Source organism: Lampris incognitus, chromosome 12 (genome assembly GCF_029633865.1).
Source record: "Lampris incognitus isolate fLamInc1 chromosome 12, fLamInc1.hap2, whole genome shotgun sequence".
Classification (NCBI taxonomy): domain Eukaryota; kingdom Metazoa; phylum Chordata; class Actinopteri; order Lampriformes; family Lampridae; genus Lampris; species Lampris incognitus.
The window spans coordinates 28,688,858-28,708,401 of record NC_079222.1 but is presented as its reverse complement, the minus strand read 5'-3'; the positions used below and the strand labels follow the sequence as shown (position 1 = coordinate 28,708,401).

The window sequence follows — 19,544 nt, the reverse complement described above, 5'->3', positions numbered from 1 at the left end:
CCAGGCATGGAGTCAATTCACTTTGAATTGTAATAACTCTTGATAATCCATATTGTAAAACGTTTTGTACAAAATAATGAAATACATTTAGCTTTAGAGTAAATATCAGAATGAACAATTTTTAATTGATACATGACTTGCTTTCTTAAAAGCTATGATGAGGTTGTTTTTTTTTTTTACCTGAATATTAACCTGACCATCCCGACATAGAAAACATTGTAAAATGTTATCCTTATCCTCAAGAGGACTGTGTAAACTATTTCCCTAACAACGATTAAGAGTGGCCACTATAAAATGTCTGAATGTAGCTATGCTAGAAATTATTTTTTTCCTGAAGTTGCTAACAATTTATCTCGCTAATGAAGCTTCGCAAATGATGAGTAACTACGAGATGCCACTGTTCCAGGCTGCCTGAGTGTGTCTGTGATGTTAGCTGTATGCTAACGTTACTAGCTAGTTAGTATATTTGCCAGTACTAGATAGAGCACATGTGTTTATTAATTACCCCTTTCTTCTGTTGTATTTTAGAGTCATAGCATGCAATATCTGATCATATTTTGAATACATACCTTTATCTTAGGGGAAATTTGCACCAAACACCAAAGCAGCTTCTTTCCTCAAGCTACTGGTCATAAGGAACACAAATGAGATACGGTAGTTCACAATGAGTGTGTTGCTGGACTCGACAGGACATGTAACGTAATTCACTTGCCTTTAGCCAAAGACTGTGATTAGGCTGATTGTTGTACAGTTTTTTCCCCCCTGCAGTTTAAACCTGGGGATGAAAATGTGTTTTATTTGAGAATAAAATGATATATTAAATAATGTAATTTAAGTACAGGAAGTCTCCAGATTATGAACGAGTTCCATTTTTGAGTCTGTTCGTAAGTCAAATTTGTATGTAAATCGAAACAGTTATGCACAGTTCACACCTAGTGTCAATTAGTCAAATGTTTGTCTTATTATATTTTACCTAAAACGTCATTAATATAATAATGCAGTAATAAAAATAAATGTAACTACAGTACAGTATTTAAAACCGAGAGAGAGAAAGTGTGTATGTTTATAAAAAACATTAAAGAGACATTTCCTAAACTTAAAAAAGAAAAGATTATTGAAGGTAAACACTTACTCTCATTCCAATTGATTTATTGAATACTGGAAGGAGCCTTAATTAACAATTAAAATGACTTTATTAATTGGATGAAGGGCCTGGTGTTGGACAGGATGGGCCTTGTGTTGTAGAGGATGGACTTGGTGCTGGAGAATCAGGGATTGATACTGCTACTGGTGAGTCAGAGCCTGATTCTGCTGCTGCAGAGTGAAGGTTAACTTCTGAAGTCAATTTCTTAAAGTAAACATCAAGGGTGGCTTGAACAGAGCTTTTCTTTTTCTCATTATAAATGGCCATGTAGCAGCTGAGACTGTCGGTAACTATCTGGTAAACTTTGGCAAACCTCTCTGCGCTAGGATCTTGCTCCTCTAACTTTGCCACCCCTGCTTCAATGAGATGAAAGACCTTAGCTAACTTCTTCAAAAACTTCTCGGATTCTAGGGTTTCCAGGTCCCAGCCTTCTTCCTCAAATGCTATCATCTGGCGTTTCACCTCTCTCTGAACACTTTATTATTACAACTTTCAATTCAGTCATGATCGTTTTCCTTTTCTTCGATGCATCACCATCACTTGCAACAGATTTAAGCTTTGAAGCCATGATTATGAGGATAAACACACGAAAAATTTAAGTCAAAAAACAACAATGATTACACGATGTCATCTGACGTAAAACAGCGATGGTGGCGTGGTGTTGTTTTCCCTCAGGCTGACGAGCTGCCCAAAATGCCCAGTGTTTTGAGCATCGTGTAAAGTAGTCCATCCACTCATTAGTGCGAACCATTGTGTGTAACTCGATTTTTCACAATAGCAGGCTTTACAGAGGTCGGTTCATAAGTGTGGGCATTCGTAACCCAGGGACTTACTGTATTTTAAATACAAAAATACAGGCCCTTAAAGTATTTTTTTTTACAAATCACATCGTATTTTTTTCCGGTCCAGCAAAAAAAATTTAAAAAAATTACAAAATACTCAAAAGTAATTAAATGTATATTTTAAATACATTTAATTGAAATACTGCCCATCTCTGGTTTTTCCCACAGCACACGCACAACTGCCGCCCTGGGCTATACGCTGCAAAATGTGGCCACTCACTCACTCACTCACTCACTCACTCACTCACTCACTCACTCACTCACTCACTCACTCACTCACTCACTCACTCACTCACTCACTCACTCACTCACTCACTCACTAAAAGTTTGCCAGATATAAGCATGTATGGCGAAAGACACCAGGTCAATATCATGAAATATTTTTATACCAGAAATGACTTGTATGTGGCATTCAAAATATGGTCTCCAATCAATATCTGAACTTAAAATACTAGCTAGTATGCTAGTAACCCATCCTAGCTGTGTAGCTAGGAGCAGTGGGCAGCCGCCATGCAGCACCCGGGTACAAACTCCGCTTCGTTTTGCCATGCCTTGGTCAGGGGCACAGACAGGAGTGTTAACCCTAACATGCATGTCTTTTTGATGGTGGAGGAAACCGGAGCACCTGGAGAAAACCCACTGCAGACATGGGAAGAATATGCAAACTCCACACAGAGGATCACCTGGGATGACCCCCCATGGTTGGACAACCCCAGGGACCGAACTCGGGTAGCCTGGACTACAGGCGACTGCGCTAACCAGTCAACTAAAGGGTCAGACACATTAGCCAAGGGCTAGCGAGTCTAGGAGTCCATGATCGTTACACTATCCCCCTCCTTCTGGAAGCGAGTCCCCGTGCTTCAGCATATCAGCTCCCTCACGCCTCTGGGCGCATACACTTCCGATGGCCTCACGGTCTCACCATCCCACTTCTGACATCAATTTTCGACCTGTTGCGCACACTGCTGGCATCCCGTTGGCCATGCTGACTTGAATTCCCACTGTTATGTTGAGTTGTATGGTTGTGAAATTTTAATCCAATAGCTTGGTGCATCTCACACCATAGATACAGATCTTGCTTCAGTATTGTCAAAAACCCCAAATGCAAGTCATAAAAACACACCTTAAACCATTCCACAGCCACCTCTAAGCCTACAATGAGTACATAAAGCAAAATGGATTTTATGGACCTGTGGCTATTGCCATACACCAGTACTCCCATAAACATGAAACATCAGGAACCAGGATTCATTGCACCAACCAACCCCATCTTTCCATACATTTTAGTTTCTTTAACCCAAAACAACTAGTGACTTTGCTGAAAGAAGATGAACTCAACAAGTCCCCTAGTCATACTCTTCATCACGGTGTGATGAGTTGTTTGTTATTATGGCCCCAGTGTTGTTTCAGCATATGTTATAAAATGTTGAAACGTCTTAAAGGTCATTTTAAAATGCTGACATGCCTTTATGTTACGAAATTTCAAAATGTCTAAAAGACAACTTCCAAATTTCGACATAGCCTAACTATATGTTGGTTATTCGAACGGCATGCTGCTCATACTGCTGCTCATACTGCTGTTAATGGATGTTTTACTTCATAAAAAGTAGAGAAAAAGAGTTCTTGAACTTTTTTTCTCAAAATGTTCTTAACTCTCAAAATCTTTCATTAACATTAATTTCAAATGCCAGCTTTATTCTTAAACACACACACACACACACACACACACACACACACACACACACACATTCACACACACACACACACACACACACACACACACACACACACACACATACACACAACTTGACTGAAATTTAAGAGCAAAGATCATTTAAAAGGTGATATCTGTAATGACTATACTAGTATTGTGCAATTTAAATCATTTCTGAATGTTCTGGCTGGGAATGTATTAATCAGAAGAAAGGCCTTGCAATTTACTGACAACAACGCCCTCTTTGTTCTTTGTTCCTTGGCTTCACCTTAGACCATTATAGAAGAGCACTGGTCACGTCCTTTGGATGACTTTTTTTGTGTGTGCGTGTGTCATAATGAATAGACTGCAGAAAAGAAAAGAAACTTTTTAGCTTTAAGAGACGATGCCTTATGTTTTTGATATTATGTAGCTTTTGAGATGACTTGTGTCTGAAAACATAACAATGAACTTAAAGCTGATAACCAGGTATTAATTTTATTATTTTTTTAAAATGAAATAGGAATACTAAGTTTGCTATATGCCAATCTATAAAAATAGAAATTATTTTGTTAAAAATGTAGAACTGGAATTCTTACGACAGTGGCGTTTCTGGCCATTCTGGCACCGGGATCTTCACAGACACACCCGAACCCAACCCCAACCCACCCCCCACCCCCCCAAGAAAAAGCCATCTTCAGGGGAAATAACACTTTTTGATTTTACTATTATAAATACGAAATAAATAAAAGTGCAACAGCAGGTGTGCAAAAAAAGTGAACAAAAAACCCAACATATTGTGTGCTGTTATACTAGTATTAATAATAATAATAATGGATAGGCTCCAGCATCCCGCAACCTGGAGATTTGAATAAGCGGCTTGGATGGATTACATTTATATACCGCTTTTCTAGACACCCAAAGCGTTTCACATTGGCGGTTATAAAATTATTATAAAATAATTAAGATTATCCAAATATTATATAAAATAAAATTTAAACTTAGAATGTTAGAAAATAAATTATAAAATCATAAAATAACTATTACATTATTAAATTATTAAATAAATTACACAATATATTATGAAATTAAAATATTATACAATTATTAAATTATAAAATAATTAAAAATATAAGAAATATGACATATAACATAAATAAAAAATAGCACAAAATATTCACTAATATGCAGCCAACTATACATTGCTCTCATCATCTCGTTCATAACAAATGAATAAGTCTCAATACCTGTGTTGTTTATTTTATTTTATAATCATTAAAAATAAATATTGATTGAATTTCCCCCAAAACTTTTTTTTTTAAGGGGCAAGGGGTGGACCACCTAGACCACCTAGGTTGCCTATGCCTAGAAACGCCCCTGTGTTAGGACATGGATATTTGTTCTATAATAGTTTTTTTTTTTTTTTTTAGACAGGTAGTGTTAATAAGTCTCATTTCAGTCTAAAAGTCTGAGCAAGATGTATGAGTATGGAAAGTGTGCTGAGGATGGCCGAGTCGGCTCTCACTATACTCACTCTCACAACTGTGTCTGTCAGGTGCCAGCTCATAGCCAGGATCACAAGCACATTTGTAGCTGCCCAAAGTATTCAAACAGCGCTGCTCACAGCGACCATTGTCAGGTTTGGCACACTCATCCATCTCTAGAAATTAAACAGCAAAGTCACTGAATTAGAGTGTTTACTGAAAAGTTACCAGTCAGAGTGCTTATATAGTTACAATAATAGGCACAATACATGCAAAAAACATACAACATTTAAAAAAAATCAAACCAAACTGATAATTCTAGAATTGAGTTAAAACAGCATTAAATTAAGACATTTCACAGAACATATTCCAGTTTAAGCTTAACATAAAAGTCAACAGATGAATGTAAAAGTTGTATGCTAAACTTGCATTACGTTCATAGTCCAGAGTTTTGCTTTTTTTCCCACTGAGATCTTTGCAAGTAAACTTGTATTGTTTCATTCATGTAATACCGGTGCTCACCATGGTTAATTGCTGGACTGTGCTAGTGTTGATGTCTATCCTCTTAATGTTTGATTGTTGAGAAGTAAAACTTGTGAAATGTCAAGATTTTTTAAGACCCTGGGTGTATCAACTTCAAACCCCAGTCTTTTTTTTTTTGTGGCTTTTCCCCCCTCTTTTTCTCCCCAGTTGTACTTGGCCAATTACCCTATTTTCCAAGCCGTCCTGGTCGCTGCTCTGCCGATCCAGGAAGGGCTGCAGACTACCACATGCTTCCACTGATACATGTGGAGTCGCCAGCCGCTTCTTTTCACCTGACAGTGAGGAGTTTCTCCAGGGGGACGTAGAGCGTGGGAAAATCACGCTGTTCCCCCCAGTCCCCCCCCCAACAGGCGCCCCGACCGACCAGAGGAGGTGCTAGTGCAGCGACCAGGACACATATCCACATCCGGCTTCCCACCTGCAGACATGGCCAATTGTGTCTGTTGGGACACCTGACCAAGCCCGAGGTAACACGGGGATTCGAACTGCTGATCCCCGTGTTGGTAGGCAACGGAATAGACCGCCACACCTCCCAGACGCTCGGAATTTCCATTTCTGCTTGTTATCTGTATTCTTTCATTACTTGTGTGGTGAATATTAGAGATTAGGTTATTTTGTCCATGCACTGGAGTAGCTGAAAAATTGAATATACTGTTCCAGTGGTCTGACAATGACACACTGCAGTGTATAATACCGAAGCTTCTCCTTTTAATCAGCTATTTTTCTAGCGTTTGTTACCTTGTGGCGAGAAAAGGGTTTTTTGTGTAAAAAAGCCTTTCATCACTATAAGCAGTCCATGTTAAAACTACCACTAACCTTTGAAAACGTTGGCAGCAAACCCAGCTTTGTTGATTGACCCATCAGACACAAACTTCAGCCACAGCTGATTGGAGCTGCTTTTGATGTCATCTGGTTTGTCACTGCCACAGAAGTGACCCAGCAGGGGGCTGACCTCAGAGCTGCCGTCTCTCACTTCAAGGTAGTCATAGGCACAACTGTCATGTCGCTCAATCTAAAGTGGAGGCAAGGAGGGTGTTTTGACAGAAAGTTGAATCAGTTCATCTGGATACAACGTTTATTGACAGAAATGTTTCATCACTCAACTAAGTGACCTCTTCAGTCTCAGCTGACTGCAGGTATCCCCACCCTTAGACAAACAACACAGTTGCATAACAGCCGTACCAATGACCAAATTCATATGCAAATTGCCGTGATTACTACATCAAGACAAGGTGAGGGTTTATTTCTCCATCAGAACACGGTAGACCCAGAGGTGGTTTGATATGTCCTTGTATCATTTTTTCAGCTGACCCATTTTAAAAATGTGAAGTTGAAATAAACTTCCTTTATGCTGTTTTGAGTTTTTAGAGGACAAAGTTATGACAGGGTTAGCTTCTAGCGCTAGAAACTACTCTACCATTCGTCAAGAAAACCAAATTTGGAAATGAAACCATCTTTTCAGCTCTTTACAGAGCCAGTCGGTAGGCACTGGCCAACTAACTATGTTAATGCACCACCAAGGCCACAGAAAAGCAAATTAACTGGGCCAAAATGACAGTGTCCATTTCTTCACATTGCCTGACTCTGACAAAGCAAGGGTGACTTCACCTCAAATGACTGGAAGGAGAGGCCAACATGGAAATCCTGCGCTACTGTGATTTTCCACACACATATTTTGTTGGGTTGGTAATCATCAGGGTAATTGGGAGACTGGATCTGGGCATTGTCCCGCTTCACCTCTCCACCACAGATGGCTTCATAGGAAAAGAGAGAAAGAGATGCACTGGAACATGGAAGACAGCTTAGGATCAGGAATATGTTATTTGTCATTTTATTTCATGTACTTATGTACATGACATTGTGTTAATGTATTTGTGTACATGAAAATAAATGGAATATCGTTTCCCCAGCCCACAGCAGTGCAACACAAAGACAAAAACACATATCCAAAAATTACAAGAACACATATCAAACTACAAAAAAATCACTGTCCAAGAGAACGAACGCCAGCCAGGATGACTGTTGGAACTGCTGGTCTGCATGGGCTAGCAGTTAGCTTAGCCTGCCCCGCGTCCACATCCTGTCAGACTGCCCTCGGTGTTTCCTCTTTGGGCACAGCTCCAGGCAGGGCTGTAGTCCCTGGGGCCACCAGACACAGCAGACCAGGCTCCCCCAGCTGATCCAACGCTAGCTCACCGAGCCAGACACATTCAACACACCTCCCCGCACTCCACACGAAGACATCAAAAACACAGTCAACACTAGGCGAGGCTGCCGCCAGACCGCCCTCAGTGTTATCGGAACTGCTGGTCTGCATGGGTTAGCACTTAGCTTAGCCTGCCCCATTTCTGCATCCTGTCAGACTGCCTTTGGTGTTGCCCCTTCGGATGCAGCTCCGAGCAGGGCCCAGAGTTGTGTCTTGTATGTGTGTTTTTTTTTTGTTTTCTTTTAATATTTCTTCCATTAATATATCCTTTCCAATTTTTGAGATGTTTATTTGTAAAATGAGCTCAATATATAGGCTACATAAAAGAAATGGGTGTCTATCAGTCTGTGCAATGCTTATCAGTTCAATATCCTTTTTTTCAAATCAATAATAGAAAATTAGAACATTGAAACCAATATTTCAAAATGTCAATAAACCTGCTCCCCAAATAAATACAGAATCGAGATTTTGGGCCCATTTTTTCAATTCTCTAGTTTAGATTACCCGAGATACAAATTAGGTATTTGTATTTTTTCCACAAGAGGCCATTGGCTAAAACACTTCCACAGGGGGAGCCAGAAAGCAAAGCTTCATCCTTATTGGTCTGTGAGTCGGTTGGTCCCACCTACATGCAGGGATCTAGGGTTTACTTCCAGCTTGAAGCCACTGTAAGTAGTGGAGATGTGCTGGTACTGCAGCTGCAAGTACTGGACTGGCTTGTTCTGACCATTTCTCCGTAGAAATCAACTCAGTTTTTCTAAGATTTTATTTCCAATTCAGTGTCCAGTCTTCAGTTCAGTTTTCCTAAAATTTAAATAATTTATTATTTTTTTCTTTTTCTTTTTCTTTCTCTCTTTTTCAAACTCAGCACAGCACTCTTCATTTTGTTATGCAAATACTTTTTTCTGGAGGTCAACTACACCTGAAGACTAACTGAGATTTTATTTGATAAATCTTGATCATGATTAAAACTGAGGTAGGCAACTTTCTTTCAATGTCATTTATGAAAAATTGCACACCTTTCTTACAACTATGAGTAGTTCAAGTGGTCTCAGAGAAAATCAAGCCTCTGTGTTTAACCCTGCATCTGTATTCAGGGTCTCAAAATCTCACCTGAGCTCCCCTGACTGGTTGAGACTTCACCACTGCCATAGTCGTCAACCAATCAGGGGCGCTCTCTGTGACAGGGCAGTCCTAATGCCTGTCAGCCAAACTCAGGCATGCGTGTGAACCCTGGTTGGGAGGAAGGGGTTACAGGAGGGACAGGAGGAAGCAGAGTGAGGGGAGAAGCAGATTTTTTTTCTGGGGGGGGGTGTTATGTCAAAATTGCTCACTTATCTAGTGTTGCCTAGCTTTAAGCACAATCCACAGTGGTCTTGTAAACGATCAAGCACTGTGAGTCCTTTTTTTTCCCTCCTTTTTCTCCCCAATTATATCCAGCCAATTACCCCACTCTTCTGAGCCACCCCGGTCTCTGCTCCACCCAACCCCCCCCTACCAATCCGGGGAGGCCTGCAGACTACCACATGCCTCCTCTGTTACATGTGGCATCGTCAGCCGCTTCCTTTCACCTGACAGTGAGGAGTTTCACCAGGGGGACATAGCGTGTGGGAGGATCATGCTATTCCCCCTAGTTCCCCCTCCCCCCAAACAGGCACTCCGACTGACCAGAGGAGGCGCTAGTGCAGCAACCAGGAAACATACCCACATCCAGCTTCCCACCCGCCGACAAGGCCAATTGTGTCTGTAGGGACGCCAGACCAAGCCGGAAGTAACACGGGGATTCAAACCGGTGATTCCTGTGTTGGTAGGCAACGGAATAGACCGCCAAGCCACCTGGAGGCCCACACTGTGAGTCATTTACATATCCTATGTAAGCCAACAATGCAAATATCAATGAAAGGGCCCTTTTTCGTGCATATCAAATGTGCGCATCCAAATTTTGCAAGGCAACACAAATATGTGGTAAAATTTATAGATAACATTTTAACCAATAGACATGGTATTTACAACACACATTTTTGCCTCTAAATATTAAAAGCAGGTTTGATCATTTTTGTCAGTTGATTAATAAACAGGATCTGATATTAAAAGTATTGTGCTGATAATGTGATGTAATGTGAATAACAATGATTGCTGACCAATTATCGACATTTACAATTATCAATTGTTTAACTTTTATAGTATGTCATATCATCAATCAACTAACGGGGTGGTAGTAGCTACCAAATGACTTGCTGACCCCCTGTACAGCAAGTCATTTGGTAACTGAAGGCCTGCCAGTTCAATCCTCGGATCATCCGGTTAAAAAAATGTTGAGGTGTGCCTTGAAAAATGCAGTCCATTACCATTTAGCTAAACAATAAAAATGAATACTACATCAAAAAATCATGAAGATGATAATGATTACTATAACAATAATAACAATAATTTTCTATACAACTTCATCAACCCTTTCTGTTATAAATTTGAAATAAAAATATTGAACTGATAAGTATTACACAGACCTGTGGCCCCCCAAGCATTAGTGTACCTTCATAGACTGCAGAAAAGCCTTTGCCCACCCAGTTACTACTGCTTCTGAATTCAATCCACAGTCGACTGTCAGATGAGACGATGGGCTCTGGAAGCTTGTCACCACAGAATCGCCCTGTTGAAATACATTTAAATACAACGACAATGCCTTTAAACTAGCAGCACAAATGTAACATAAACCTACAATATAAGGCAAATGGCCAGCCAGGAACTAATATTTCACATATTAATCTACTAACAAGAGCAATTATCCACTTGTGAAAATTAAACATTTGTTTACACTTGGTAACTATTTTTTTAATAGTCTGAGATAATTTTCTGTGTGTAGATATAAATGTTATTCATATGAAGACCTTTGAGTGGAGCTTTTCTCCAGAAACCATCTCGAACCTCCACATGGTCATACCAGCACAAATGACTCCTAAAGAGGTCCATGGACGTAAAATTCAGGACAATCTGCAAGAAACACGCAATTACACGCCATTTCAATGAAATGCTTGTTCAAAGGACTGGTGAGAATTACAATGCGCATGCACTGTGATGAGTTGGTCTTACACTGATGAAGGCAATACTTAAATAGTACTTGATTATTTAAGTCAGGTCAAGTCAAGTCAATTATAGTTGTATAGCCCAACATCACAAATTACAAATTACTTACTAGTTAAACCAAGATTTACATTTAGACTGTGGGTCGATCTTTTGATGTCTTTGTCCATGTGAACATCTTTAGCTTGATTTCATTCTTTTTTCTTTTTGACCCCCCCCCCTTTTTTTTCTCCTCAATTTCTCCCCAATTGTACTTGGCCAATTACCCTATTTTCCGAGCCGTCCCTGACGCTGCTTCACCCCTCTGCCAATCCAGGGAGGGCTGCAGACTCCCACATGCCTCCTCCAGTACATGTGGAGTCACCAGCTGCTTTTTTTTCACCTGACAGTGAGGAGTTTTAGCCTAATTTATTTCATTCAGTTCAGTTTGTAAGACATCTGTGCAACACGATTACAAAAGAGCCAACTTCCATATTGAATCAAATTGCCTGAGCTAAAAGTAGGTTAGATTTAGCCTGGCAATACTGGAGATATTAGAGGCTGTAACAAGCTAATCTGCAGCGTAGCCGCTGTACAGACTTCCCTCATCACCTAGATGGTGGCTAATATACACTGGGTAGGGTTGATTAGCCATTGCATTCATACAATAATATGGTGACCATGACCTGAACTTAAAAGAAACAAAAGCAACAGAACCAGATCTTTCATGCCATTGCCTATAGCTACTACCTGAACTACACAACACTAAGGTGTGTGAATATGGCCAGGACACAAACTCAAACAGTAGCCAAAGCATTACATGAACACACGAAATGTTTTGTTATATTTACATAAAAAAAACAAGTTACTTCATGATTGTTTTGAAATTCGAAGACATGATTATTGTTTTATTTATTTGTTTGGCTATTAAGTGTGAAAACTATTTCACCCCACTCAAAAGTAAGGAGGGGGGTGCAGCACCCCCAATTCCATTGTCTATGCATGCAGCTAAATGCAGAAAAATAGAGGAGGCAATGGTATGTTTAAGGAACCAAAGTTGTTTTGGATAACTAGCAGACCAATTTTATAGAATACTGTTATTAATATTTACTATAACATTAGTAGCTAAAACCTAGTTTCAAATTTTGTTCATATTAGGCTTTGGGTTTTTTTTTGTTTTTTTTTTGTGGGGACAGTAGCGAAGGTGCTGGCACAACAGCACAATCATCAAACATTTATTTCAAACCTGTTTGGAAATAGCAGCAGTCAAACACCAACATGATGATCACATATGACCATACGGTGCTGTGAAAAAGAATTTTACCCCCCTGATTTCCTATGGTTTTGCACATTTATCACACTGGTTTCAGATGTTCATACAAGTAAACACAAAATACAGCTTTTAAATTATCATTTCATTTACTGAAGGAAAAATGTTACCCAATACCCATATCACCTATGTAAAAAATAACTTAATAACTGGTCGTGCCACCTTTAGCAGCAACTATTGCAACCAAACGCTTTCTATAATTGGAGAACAGTCTTTCACATTGCTGTGGTGGAGTTTTGATTTTGATTTTTTATTTTATTTTGATATACTTTATTAATCCCTGTGGGGAAATTTTGCTCTGCATTTAACCATCCTAGTTGTGTAGCTAGGAGCAGTGAGCAGCCACTGTGCAGAGCCTGGGGACCAACTACAGTTCGTCTTGCCATGCCTCGGTCAGGGGCACAGACAGGAGTATTAACCCTAGCATGCATGTCTTTTTACTGGACTGGCAGGCGGGGAGTCCAGGAGGTCTCCCCGCCTGCCGCCCAATGACTGCTGGGATAGGCTCCAGCATCCCCACAATCCTGAGAGGAGGATAAGTGGTTTGGCTAATGGATGGATGGATGCATGTCTTTTTGATGGTGGGGGAAACTGGAGCACCCGGAGAAAACCCACAGCAGACATAGGGAGAAAATGCAAACTCCACACAGAGGACGACCTGGGATGGGATGACCCCCCCTAGGTTGGACAACCCCAGGGTTCGAACCCAGGACCTTCTTGCTGTGAGGCAACAATGCTAACCACTGGACCACTGTACCGCCCAAAATTGACCCACTCTTCATTGCAGAATTGCTGCAATTCAGCAACATTGGAGAGTTTTCGAACATGAACTGTTCATTTGAAGTCCTGCCACAGCATCTTGTTGGGGTTCACTTTGACTAGCCACTCCAAAACCTTAATTTTGTTTCTTTTGAGCCATTCTGAGGTGGACTTACTCTTGTGTTTTAGATCATTGTCCTGCTGCATAACCCAATTACACTTCAGCTTCAGCTCAGGGACAGATGACCAGACATTCTCCCTCCAAATTTTCTGGAATAGAGCAGAATTCATGGTTCCTTCAATGATGGCAGGTTTTCCAGGTCCTAACGCAACAAAGTATCCTCACACCATCACACTACTGCCACCATGTTTGACTGTTGGTATGATGTTCTTATTGTGAAATGCTGTGTTTGCTTTATGCCTGACATAATGGGACCCATGTCTTCAAAAAAGTTTCACTTCTGACTTGTTTGTCCACAGAACATTATTCCAAAAGGCTTGGGGGTCGTCAATGTGCTTTTTTGTTTTTTTTAAATGTGACATGAGCACTAATGTTTCTCTTTGTTAGTAGTTGTTTGTGCAACTCTCCCATGAATTCCATTTTTGCCCAGTCTCTTTCTTATTGTCGAATCATGAACGGCAAGCTTAGCTAAGGCTAAAAAGTCCTGCAGTTCTTTAGATGTGGTCCTGGGGGTTTTTGTGACTCCCTAGATGAGTTGTCACTGCGCCCTTAGAGGAATTTTTGTAGGCCGGCCACTCCTGGCAAGATTCACCACAGTACCAAGTTTTGTCCATTTGGAGAAAATGGCTCTCACTGTGGTTTGCTGGAGTCCCAGAGCCTTAGAAATGCCTTTGGAACCCTTTCCAGACTGATACATTGCAACAACCTTTTTTCTCATCTCTTCCAGAGTTTCTTTGGATCGCAACATAGTGTGCTGCTTGTTGAGACCTTATAGCCTACTTCACAATGATGGTAAAGTCTATACAAGTCTGTTTAGATTCAGCAGGGCTGGCAGTAATCACACCTGGGTGTGTCTGCTCTAATTGAATATAATAATCAATTAGAATTTGTTTAATTTGTTGATTGAGTAACTAAGGGGGTAATTACTTTTTCACACGGTCAGTAGGTGTTAGCAACCTTTTTCCTTAAATAAGTAAAATTATAATGTCAAAACTGATTTTTGTGTTTACTCGGATTCATCTTATTTTACATTTTGTATGAAGATCTGAAACAATTAACTGTGACAAATGTGCAAATATAGAGGAAATCAGGACAGGGGTAAATACTTTTTTTTCAAGGCAATGTAGGTGTTACAAAGGAAATATAATTGTCAGGACTATAGCTCTAACATAGCATTTGTGTTAATAACACTTCTTGCCTGATGCTTATTTGTTATTCACCCACCTTTTCTCCAGGTGTGACAGAAATTTTCCAGACACAGTGAGAATAGGCTGCATAGCCACTGGGAAAACCAGGAGAGCTGAAGTTTCCACTGCTGTCTTGTAAACTTTCCCCACATCCTGTTGTGCAACACATCATAACATGAGTAAGGTCCAGTCAGTTAACTATACTGGGACACCATCACTATACTGATATCCCAGGCCGCCCTTGATATTGGGGTGACAGTAGCAAAGAAGGTAGAGCAGGATGTCTGGCAACTGAAGGGTTGCTGGTTTGATCCTCAGCTCCTTCTGGCTAAATTGCCCAGGTGTCACTGAGCAAGACACATAACCCCTAATTGCTCCCAATGAGCTGGTTGTTGCCTCGCATGGCTGACATCCCATCGATGTATGAGTGTTTGTATGAATGGGTAAATGTGAGGCTTAATTGTAAAAGTGCTTTGATTGGCTGTAGCAGCTGGAAAAGTGCTATATAAATGCAGTCAATTTTCCATCCCGCAATGATGAAGAACAGGGCGAGCAGCTGTAGCTTCTCTTATTTGGCTGAATACGCATTGAGAAAAATCTTGCTTGACAAGGTGGTGGTATTAGCGCTAAATTTGTGACAGACTTAAAACAAGTGAACTCTTTACATTCACTTCATATCAGATTGCACAATGAAACACAAGTAAAAATTGTAGCTGTATTTGTTTGCTTTTAACATCCATACCGATATGCCAGCATGTTGTCCCTGCTTTGCTATTAGTCATACAGCAGAAGAGTTTTGTAACACCTTTAACACCTGTAACCCTGCACAAGTACGCCATAAAATGTTTGAAACTATTGGAGCATCATCCAGTGTCAGGTCTTGAACAGATTGGCACTTACGCAACTGACCATGACCATGTCTTGCTGTAACCTTAGGCTGTTGTCACTTGCAAGGAAAATCTTTGCTCCTATGATACAGATTTTCTCTGTAACAGCATTGAAGTCCACTATCCATTAAATGGTCATCTTTCAGTTGCTGACCGTCTTTGATATGTCTCTCTGGTTGGTCCACCAGAGAGGAAATTCTACCCTATTCTCTCTAGTGGGCACTGCTTGCTAAATAAGGAAATGTCCATTATCATCTTGTGTTGACAGACCATCTTTGTTGGACCAAACAGAGCTTCTCTCCAGTTGGTCCATGAGACAGGATGTTCCACTTATCTTCTCTGTTGGATTAACCACTCCTGACTGAATTAAAATGCATAGATAGATTGTTTTATTAGCCACATCAACAAGGCTGGTGGAATTTATTTTCGGTACACGGTAACCTCCACAGTACAATACATCCATGGACAACAGCAGACACCCTGTATATTATCATGAACAATACAGCTACACAATAGCAAAAAAAAACATACATTGCACAACAATTAGGTGAATGAGAGTGTGCATGCCGGAGGGTGTGTTCTAATTATTGGAGCATCACATTGCTCAGCCTCCCTGGGAAAGTCTACTCTAGGGTGCTGGAAAAGAGGCTCCGACCGATTGTCGAACCTCGGATCCAGGAGGAACAATGCAGATTCCGTGCTGGCCATGGAACAATGGCCCAAATCTTTACCCTTGTGGAAGTGCTGAGGGAGGCATGGGAGTTTGACCAGCCAGTCTACATGTGTTTTGTGGATTTGGAGAAGGCTTATGACCATGTACCCCGGAGCGCTCTGTGGGTGGTACTGCAGGAGTATGGGGTACCGGGGCAGTTGCTACAAGCCATCCGGTCCTTGTATAACCAAAATAAGAGCTGTGGCTGCATTCTCAGCACAAAGTCAAACATGTTTTCGGTGGGTGTCGGACTCTGCCAATGTTGTCCCTTGTTTCCGATTCTGTTTGTGATATTCATGGACAGGATCTCAAGGCGCAGCCAAGGTGAAGAGTGTGTTTGTTTTGGGAACCTCGGCATTGCTCTCTGCTCTTCGCAGATGATGTGGTTTTGTTGGCTTCATCAGAGCACGAATTCCGGCATGCACTGGGGCGGTTTGCAGCTGAGTGTGAAATGGCTGGGATGAGAATCAGCACCTCCAAGTCTGAAGCCATGGTTCTCTACCAGAAAATGGTGGATTGCTTCCTCCGAGTTGGGCATGAGTTGTTGCCTCAAGTGAAGGAGTTCAAGTATCTCGGGGTCTTGTTCACGAGTAAGGATGGAGTGGGAGACTGACACACGGATTGGTGCAGCATCAGCAGTGATGCGGACGTTGTACTGGATTGTTGTGGTGAAGAGAGAGCTGAGCCAGAAGCAAAGCTCTCAATTTACCAGTCAATCTTCATTCCAACCCTCACCTATGGTCATAAGCTTTGGGTAGTGACCGAAAGGGTCAGACTGCGGATACAAGTGGCTGAAATGAGTTTCCTCCATAGGGTGTCTGGGCTCAACCTTAGAGATAGGGTGAGGAGCTCGGACATCCAGAGGGAGCTCGGAGTACAGCTGATGCTCCTTCATGTCAAAAGGAGCCAGTTGAGGTGGTTCGGGCATCTGATTAGGATGCCGCCTGGGTGCCTTCCTTTGGAGGTTTTCTGGGCACATCGACCTCGGACAAGACCCCGGGGTAGACCCAGAACTCGCTGGAGGGTCTACATGTCCAATCTGTCCTGGGAATGCCTTGGGATACCTCAGGAGGAGATGGAGGGCATTGCTGGGGATAGGGACGGCCCTACTTAGCTTGCTGCCACCGTGACCTGACCCCGGAGAAGCAGCTGATGATGAGATGATGCCAGTGGTGTGTGAGGAGGGGACTATAGGAAGGAATTTGGAGTCCTGATAGCTAGGGGAAAAAACTGTTTGTGAAGCGTTTAGTCTTAGAGGACAGTGACCTGTAGCGCCTCCCTGAGAGAAGGAGCTGGAATAGGTGATGAGCAGGATGTGAGGGGTCGGAGATGATCTTCTTTGCTCACTTTACAGTTCGGTGAGTATGTAGAGATTCAACTGAGGGGAGTGGGTTGCCAAAAATTTTGGATGCCTTGTGGACAATCCGCTGCAGTTCCTTCCATGTATGACTGTCCGTGCCGCCATACCATACTGCAATAGATGTTATGATGGACTCAATAATGGCTGAGTAAAACAGAACAGGAAGTTGATGTTTGATCCAGTATTTTTTAAGCTGCATAAGAAAGTAAAGTCGTTGTTGAGCTTTTGCAATCATGTGTTCACTGTTAATTTTCCACTTCAGGTTATTGCTGGTGTGTGCTCCAAAAAAATTAAACAGTCAGTGTTGGTGATGGGGTCTCCGTTCATTTGTATGGGTAATTTGGGATTTGGCATTCATCAGAAGTCAATAATGAGTTCTTGGGTTTTGGCAGTATTAAGCAAAAGGTTGTTATTTGCACACTGATTGACAGCTTGGTCTTCTTCAGAGCGGTACTGGGTTTCAGCATTGTTGGAGATGAGGCCTATGATGGTTGTGTTGTCTGCGTATTTTATTATTTTCACAGACCTGTCCGTGGATGTAAAGTGGGTGGTATAAAGTGAGAAGAGCCAGGGGGAGAGAACACAGCCCTGAGGAGCACCTGTACTGAGGGTAAGAGGATGTGAGGTTAAGTTATTAATCTTCACCCTCTTTGGCCCATTCCACATGAAGCTTCAAATCCAGTGGCATGTGGCTGGGTCAATATTCATATCCAAGAGTATGGTAAAGAGTTTGAGTAGGTTGATGGAGTTGAAGGCAGAACTAAAGTCTATGAACAGGATGCATGTGTAGGTGTTTGATGAATCCAGGTGTTGGTGCATTAGTTCTTATCACAATTAATATGTGATGCTTTAATTTTTTTGCAGTAAGTGTTGTACCAACACTATTTTTTAACATTCAAATGGTTTCAGAAGCAAAGACTTTGATGAACTGTGAGTGAGAAAAATCATGACTGTGTGACCATAGTCAATGATACAAAGAAGAAAGAAAGAAAGAAAGAAAGAAAGAAAGAAAGCCACTTTATTTTGTCATTGCACCTGTGAAAGCAATTCATATGAAGTTTGTTTACTTTTACTCTGTGACCATGTATGACCTATACCGTGTTTAACTTTAGTCTATATTGCTTAGCTAGATGCTTAAAGTTCATATGTAACAGAACAAAGGTAGTCTTATAAGGTGTATTCTCCATGTGAACAAATAAAGGCCTATAGTTAACTGTTGGTCGATCGCAGGGGGGTGTTGGAAACTCACAGAGTGTAGCAAAGTCTGTACACAGTAATTGGAGGAATGGCCTTGGTGGGATGTGAGCTGGAAGACATGAGGTAAGGAGAAGAACAGACAACTGCCCTACAAGAGAGACTGTACTGATCGGTGCACATTCAAGCATCTAGGCTTGTGCGTCTGTTCATGAACATATTAAAGTGTGACAATACTGTAAGAGATTTTTTGTCTCACTCCTCATTTAATGTCAGAGTGGAATTAAATAATTGCCGCAACATACCTTACGACAAATTGTATTCTTACAATGAAATTAGTTCTCTGCATTTAACCCATCTTATTGTATAGGAGCAGTGGGCAGCTGCAGCACCCGGGGACCAACTCCAGTTCTTCTTTCCATTGCCTTGGTAAGGGGAACAGACAGGGGTATTAAACATAAAACTAACACTAACACTAATATTAACACTAACCGTCATGTCTTTTGATGGTGGGAGGAAACTGGAGTAACTAAACAGATATTTGTTTATTCAATAAATTTTCAGATCATCACTTTAAGATGGCAAAGATGACATACGTGTAAAATTATGACTCTGTTTACGGCATATTTAGCTGTGATTTTCAATACCTAAATTTCTTTAAAAAACAGAGGACTCACTCAGCAAAAATTTGTTTTGGAATTATTAAATAAAAGTATATTATTTAATCAAATGCTCTTACTTGCACATTTGTAGAGTCTGCGGGCTTGCACAATGTCCCCTTTGCTAAGCCTGGTCCTCTGTCCAATGGGTGGCCTGACTCCATTGACATCATACCGAGGTAAGATTGTATCCAGGAAAATGCCTCTGTTTAATACAAACCATAAATTTAGCTTAATGAACCCAGCCAGGTTTAATGCCATCTTAGAAATATTGTAATATAGAAATAATTGCTTATAAAAGGT

The 19,544-nt window shown here is 41.0% G+C and overlaps 1 protein-coding gene across 1 annotated transcript in view; it reads right to left on the bottom strand.

The window, feature by feature from the left end:
- The window catches only part of LOC130121479 (bone morphogenetic protein 1-like), a 46,856-nt gene that overhangs the window by 13,103 nt on the left and 14,209 nt on the right, over positions 1–19,544 (bottom strand). Inside the window, exons 7-13 of the mRNA XM_056290281.1 lie at positions 19,322–19,446; positions 14,467–14,582; positions 10,801–10,903; positions 10,446–10,562; positions 7,315–7,460; positions 6,523–6,718; positions 5,214–5,339 (exon numbers count right to left, since the gene is read on the bottom strand). Of these exons, the coding sequence (XP_056146256.1) occupies positions 5,214–5,339; positions 6,523–6,718; positions 7,315–7,460; positions 10,446–10,562; positions 10,801–10,903; positions 14,467–14,582; positions 19,322–19,446 (929 nt within the window). The remainder of the gene's footprint in view (positions 1–5,213; positions 5,340–6,522; positions 6,719–7,314; positions 7,461–10,445; positions 10,563–10,800; positions 10,904–14,466; positions 14,583–19,321; positions 19,447–19,544) is intronic.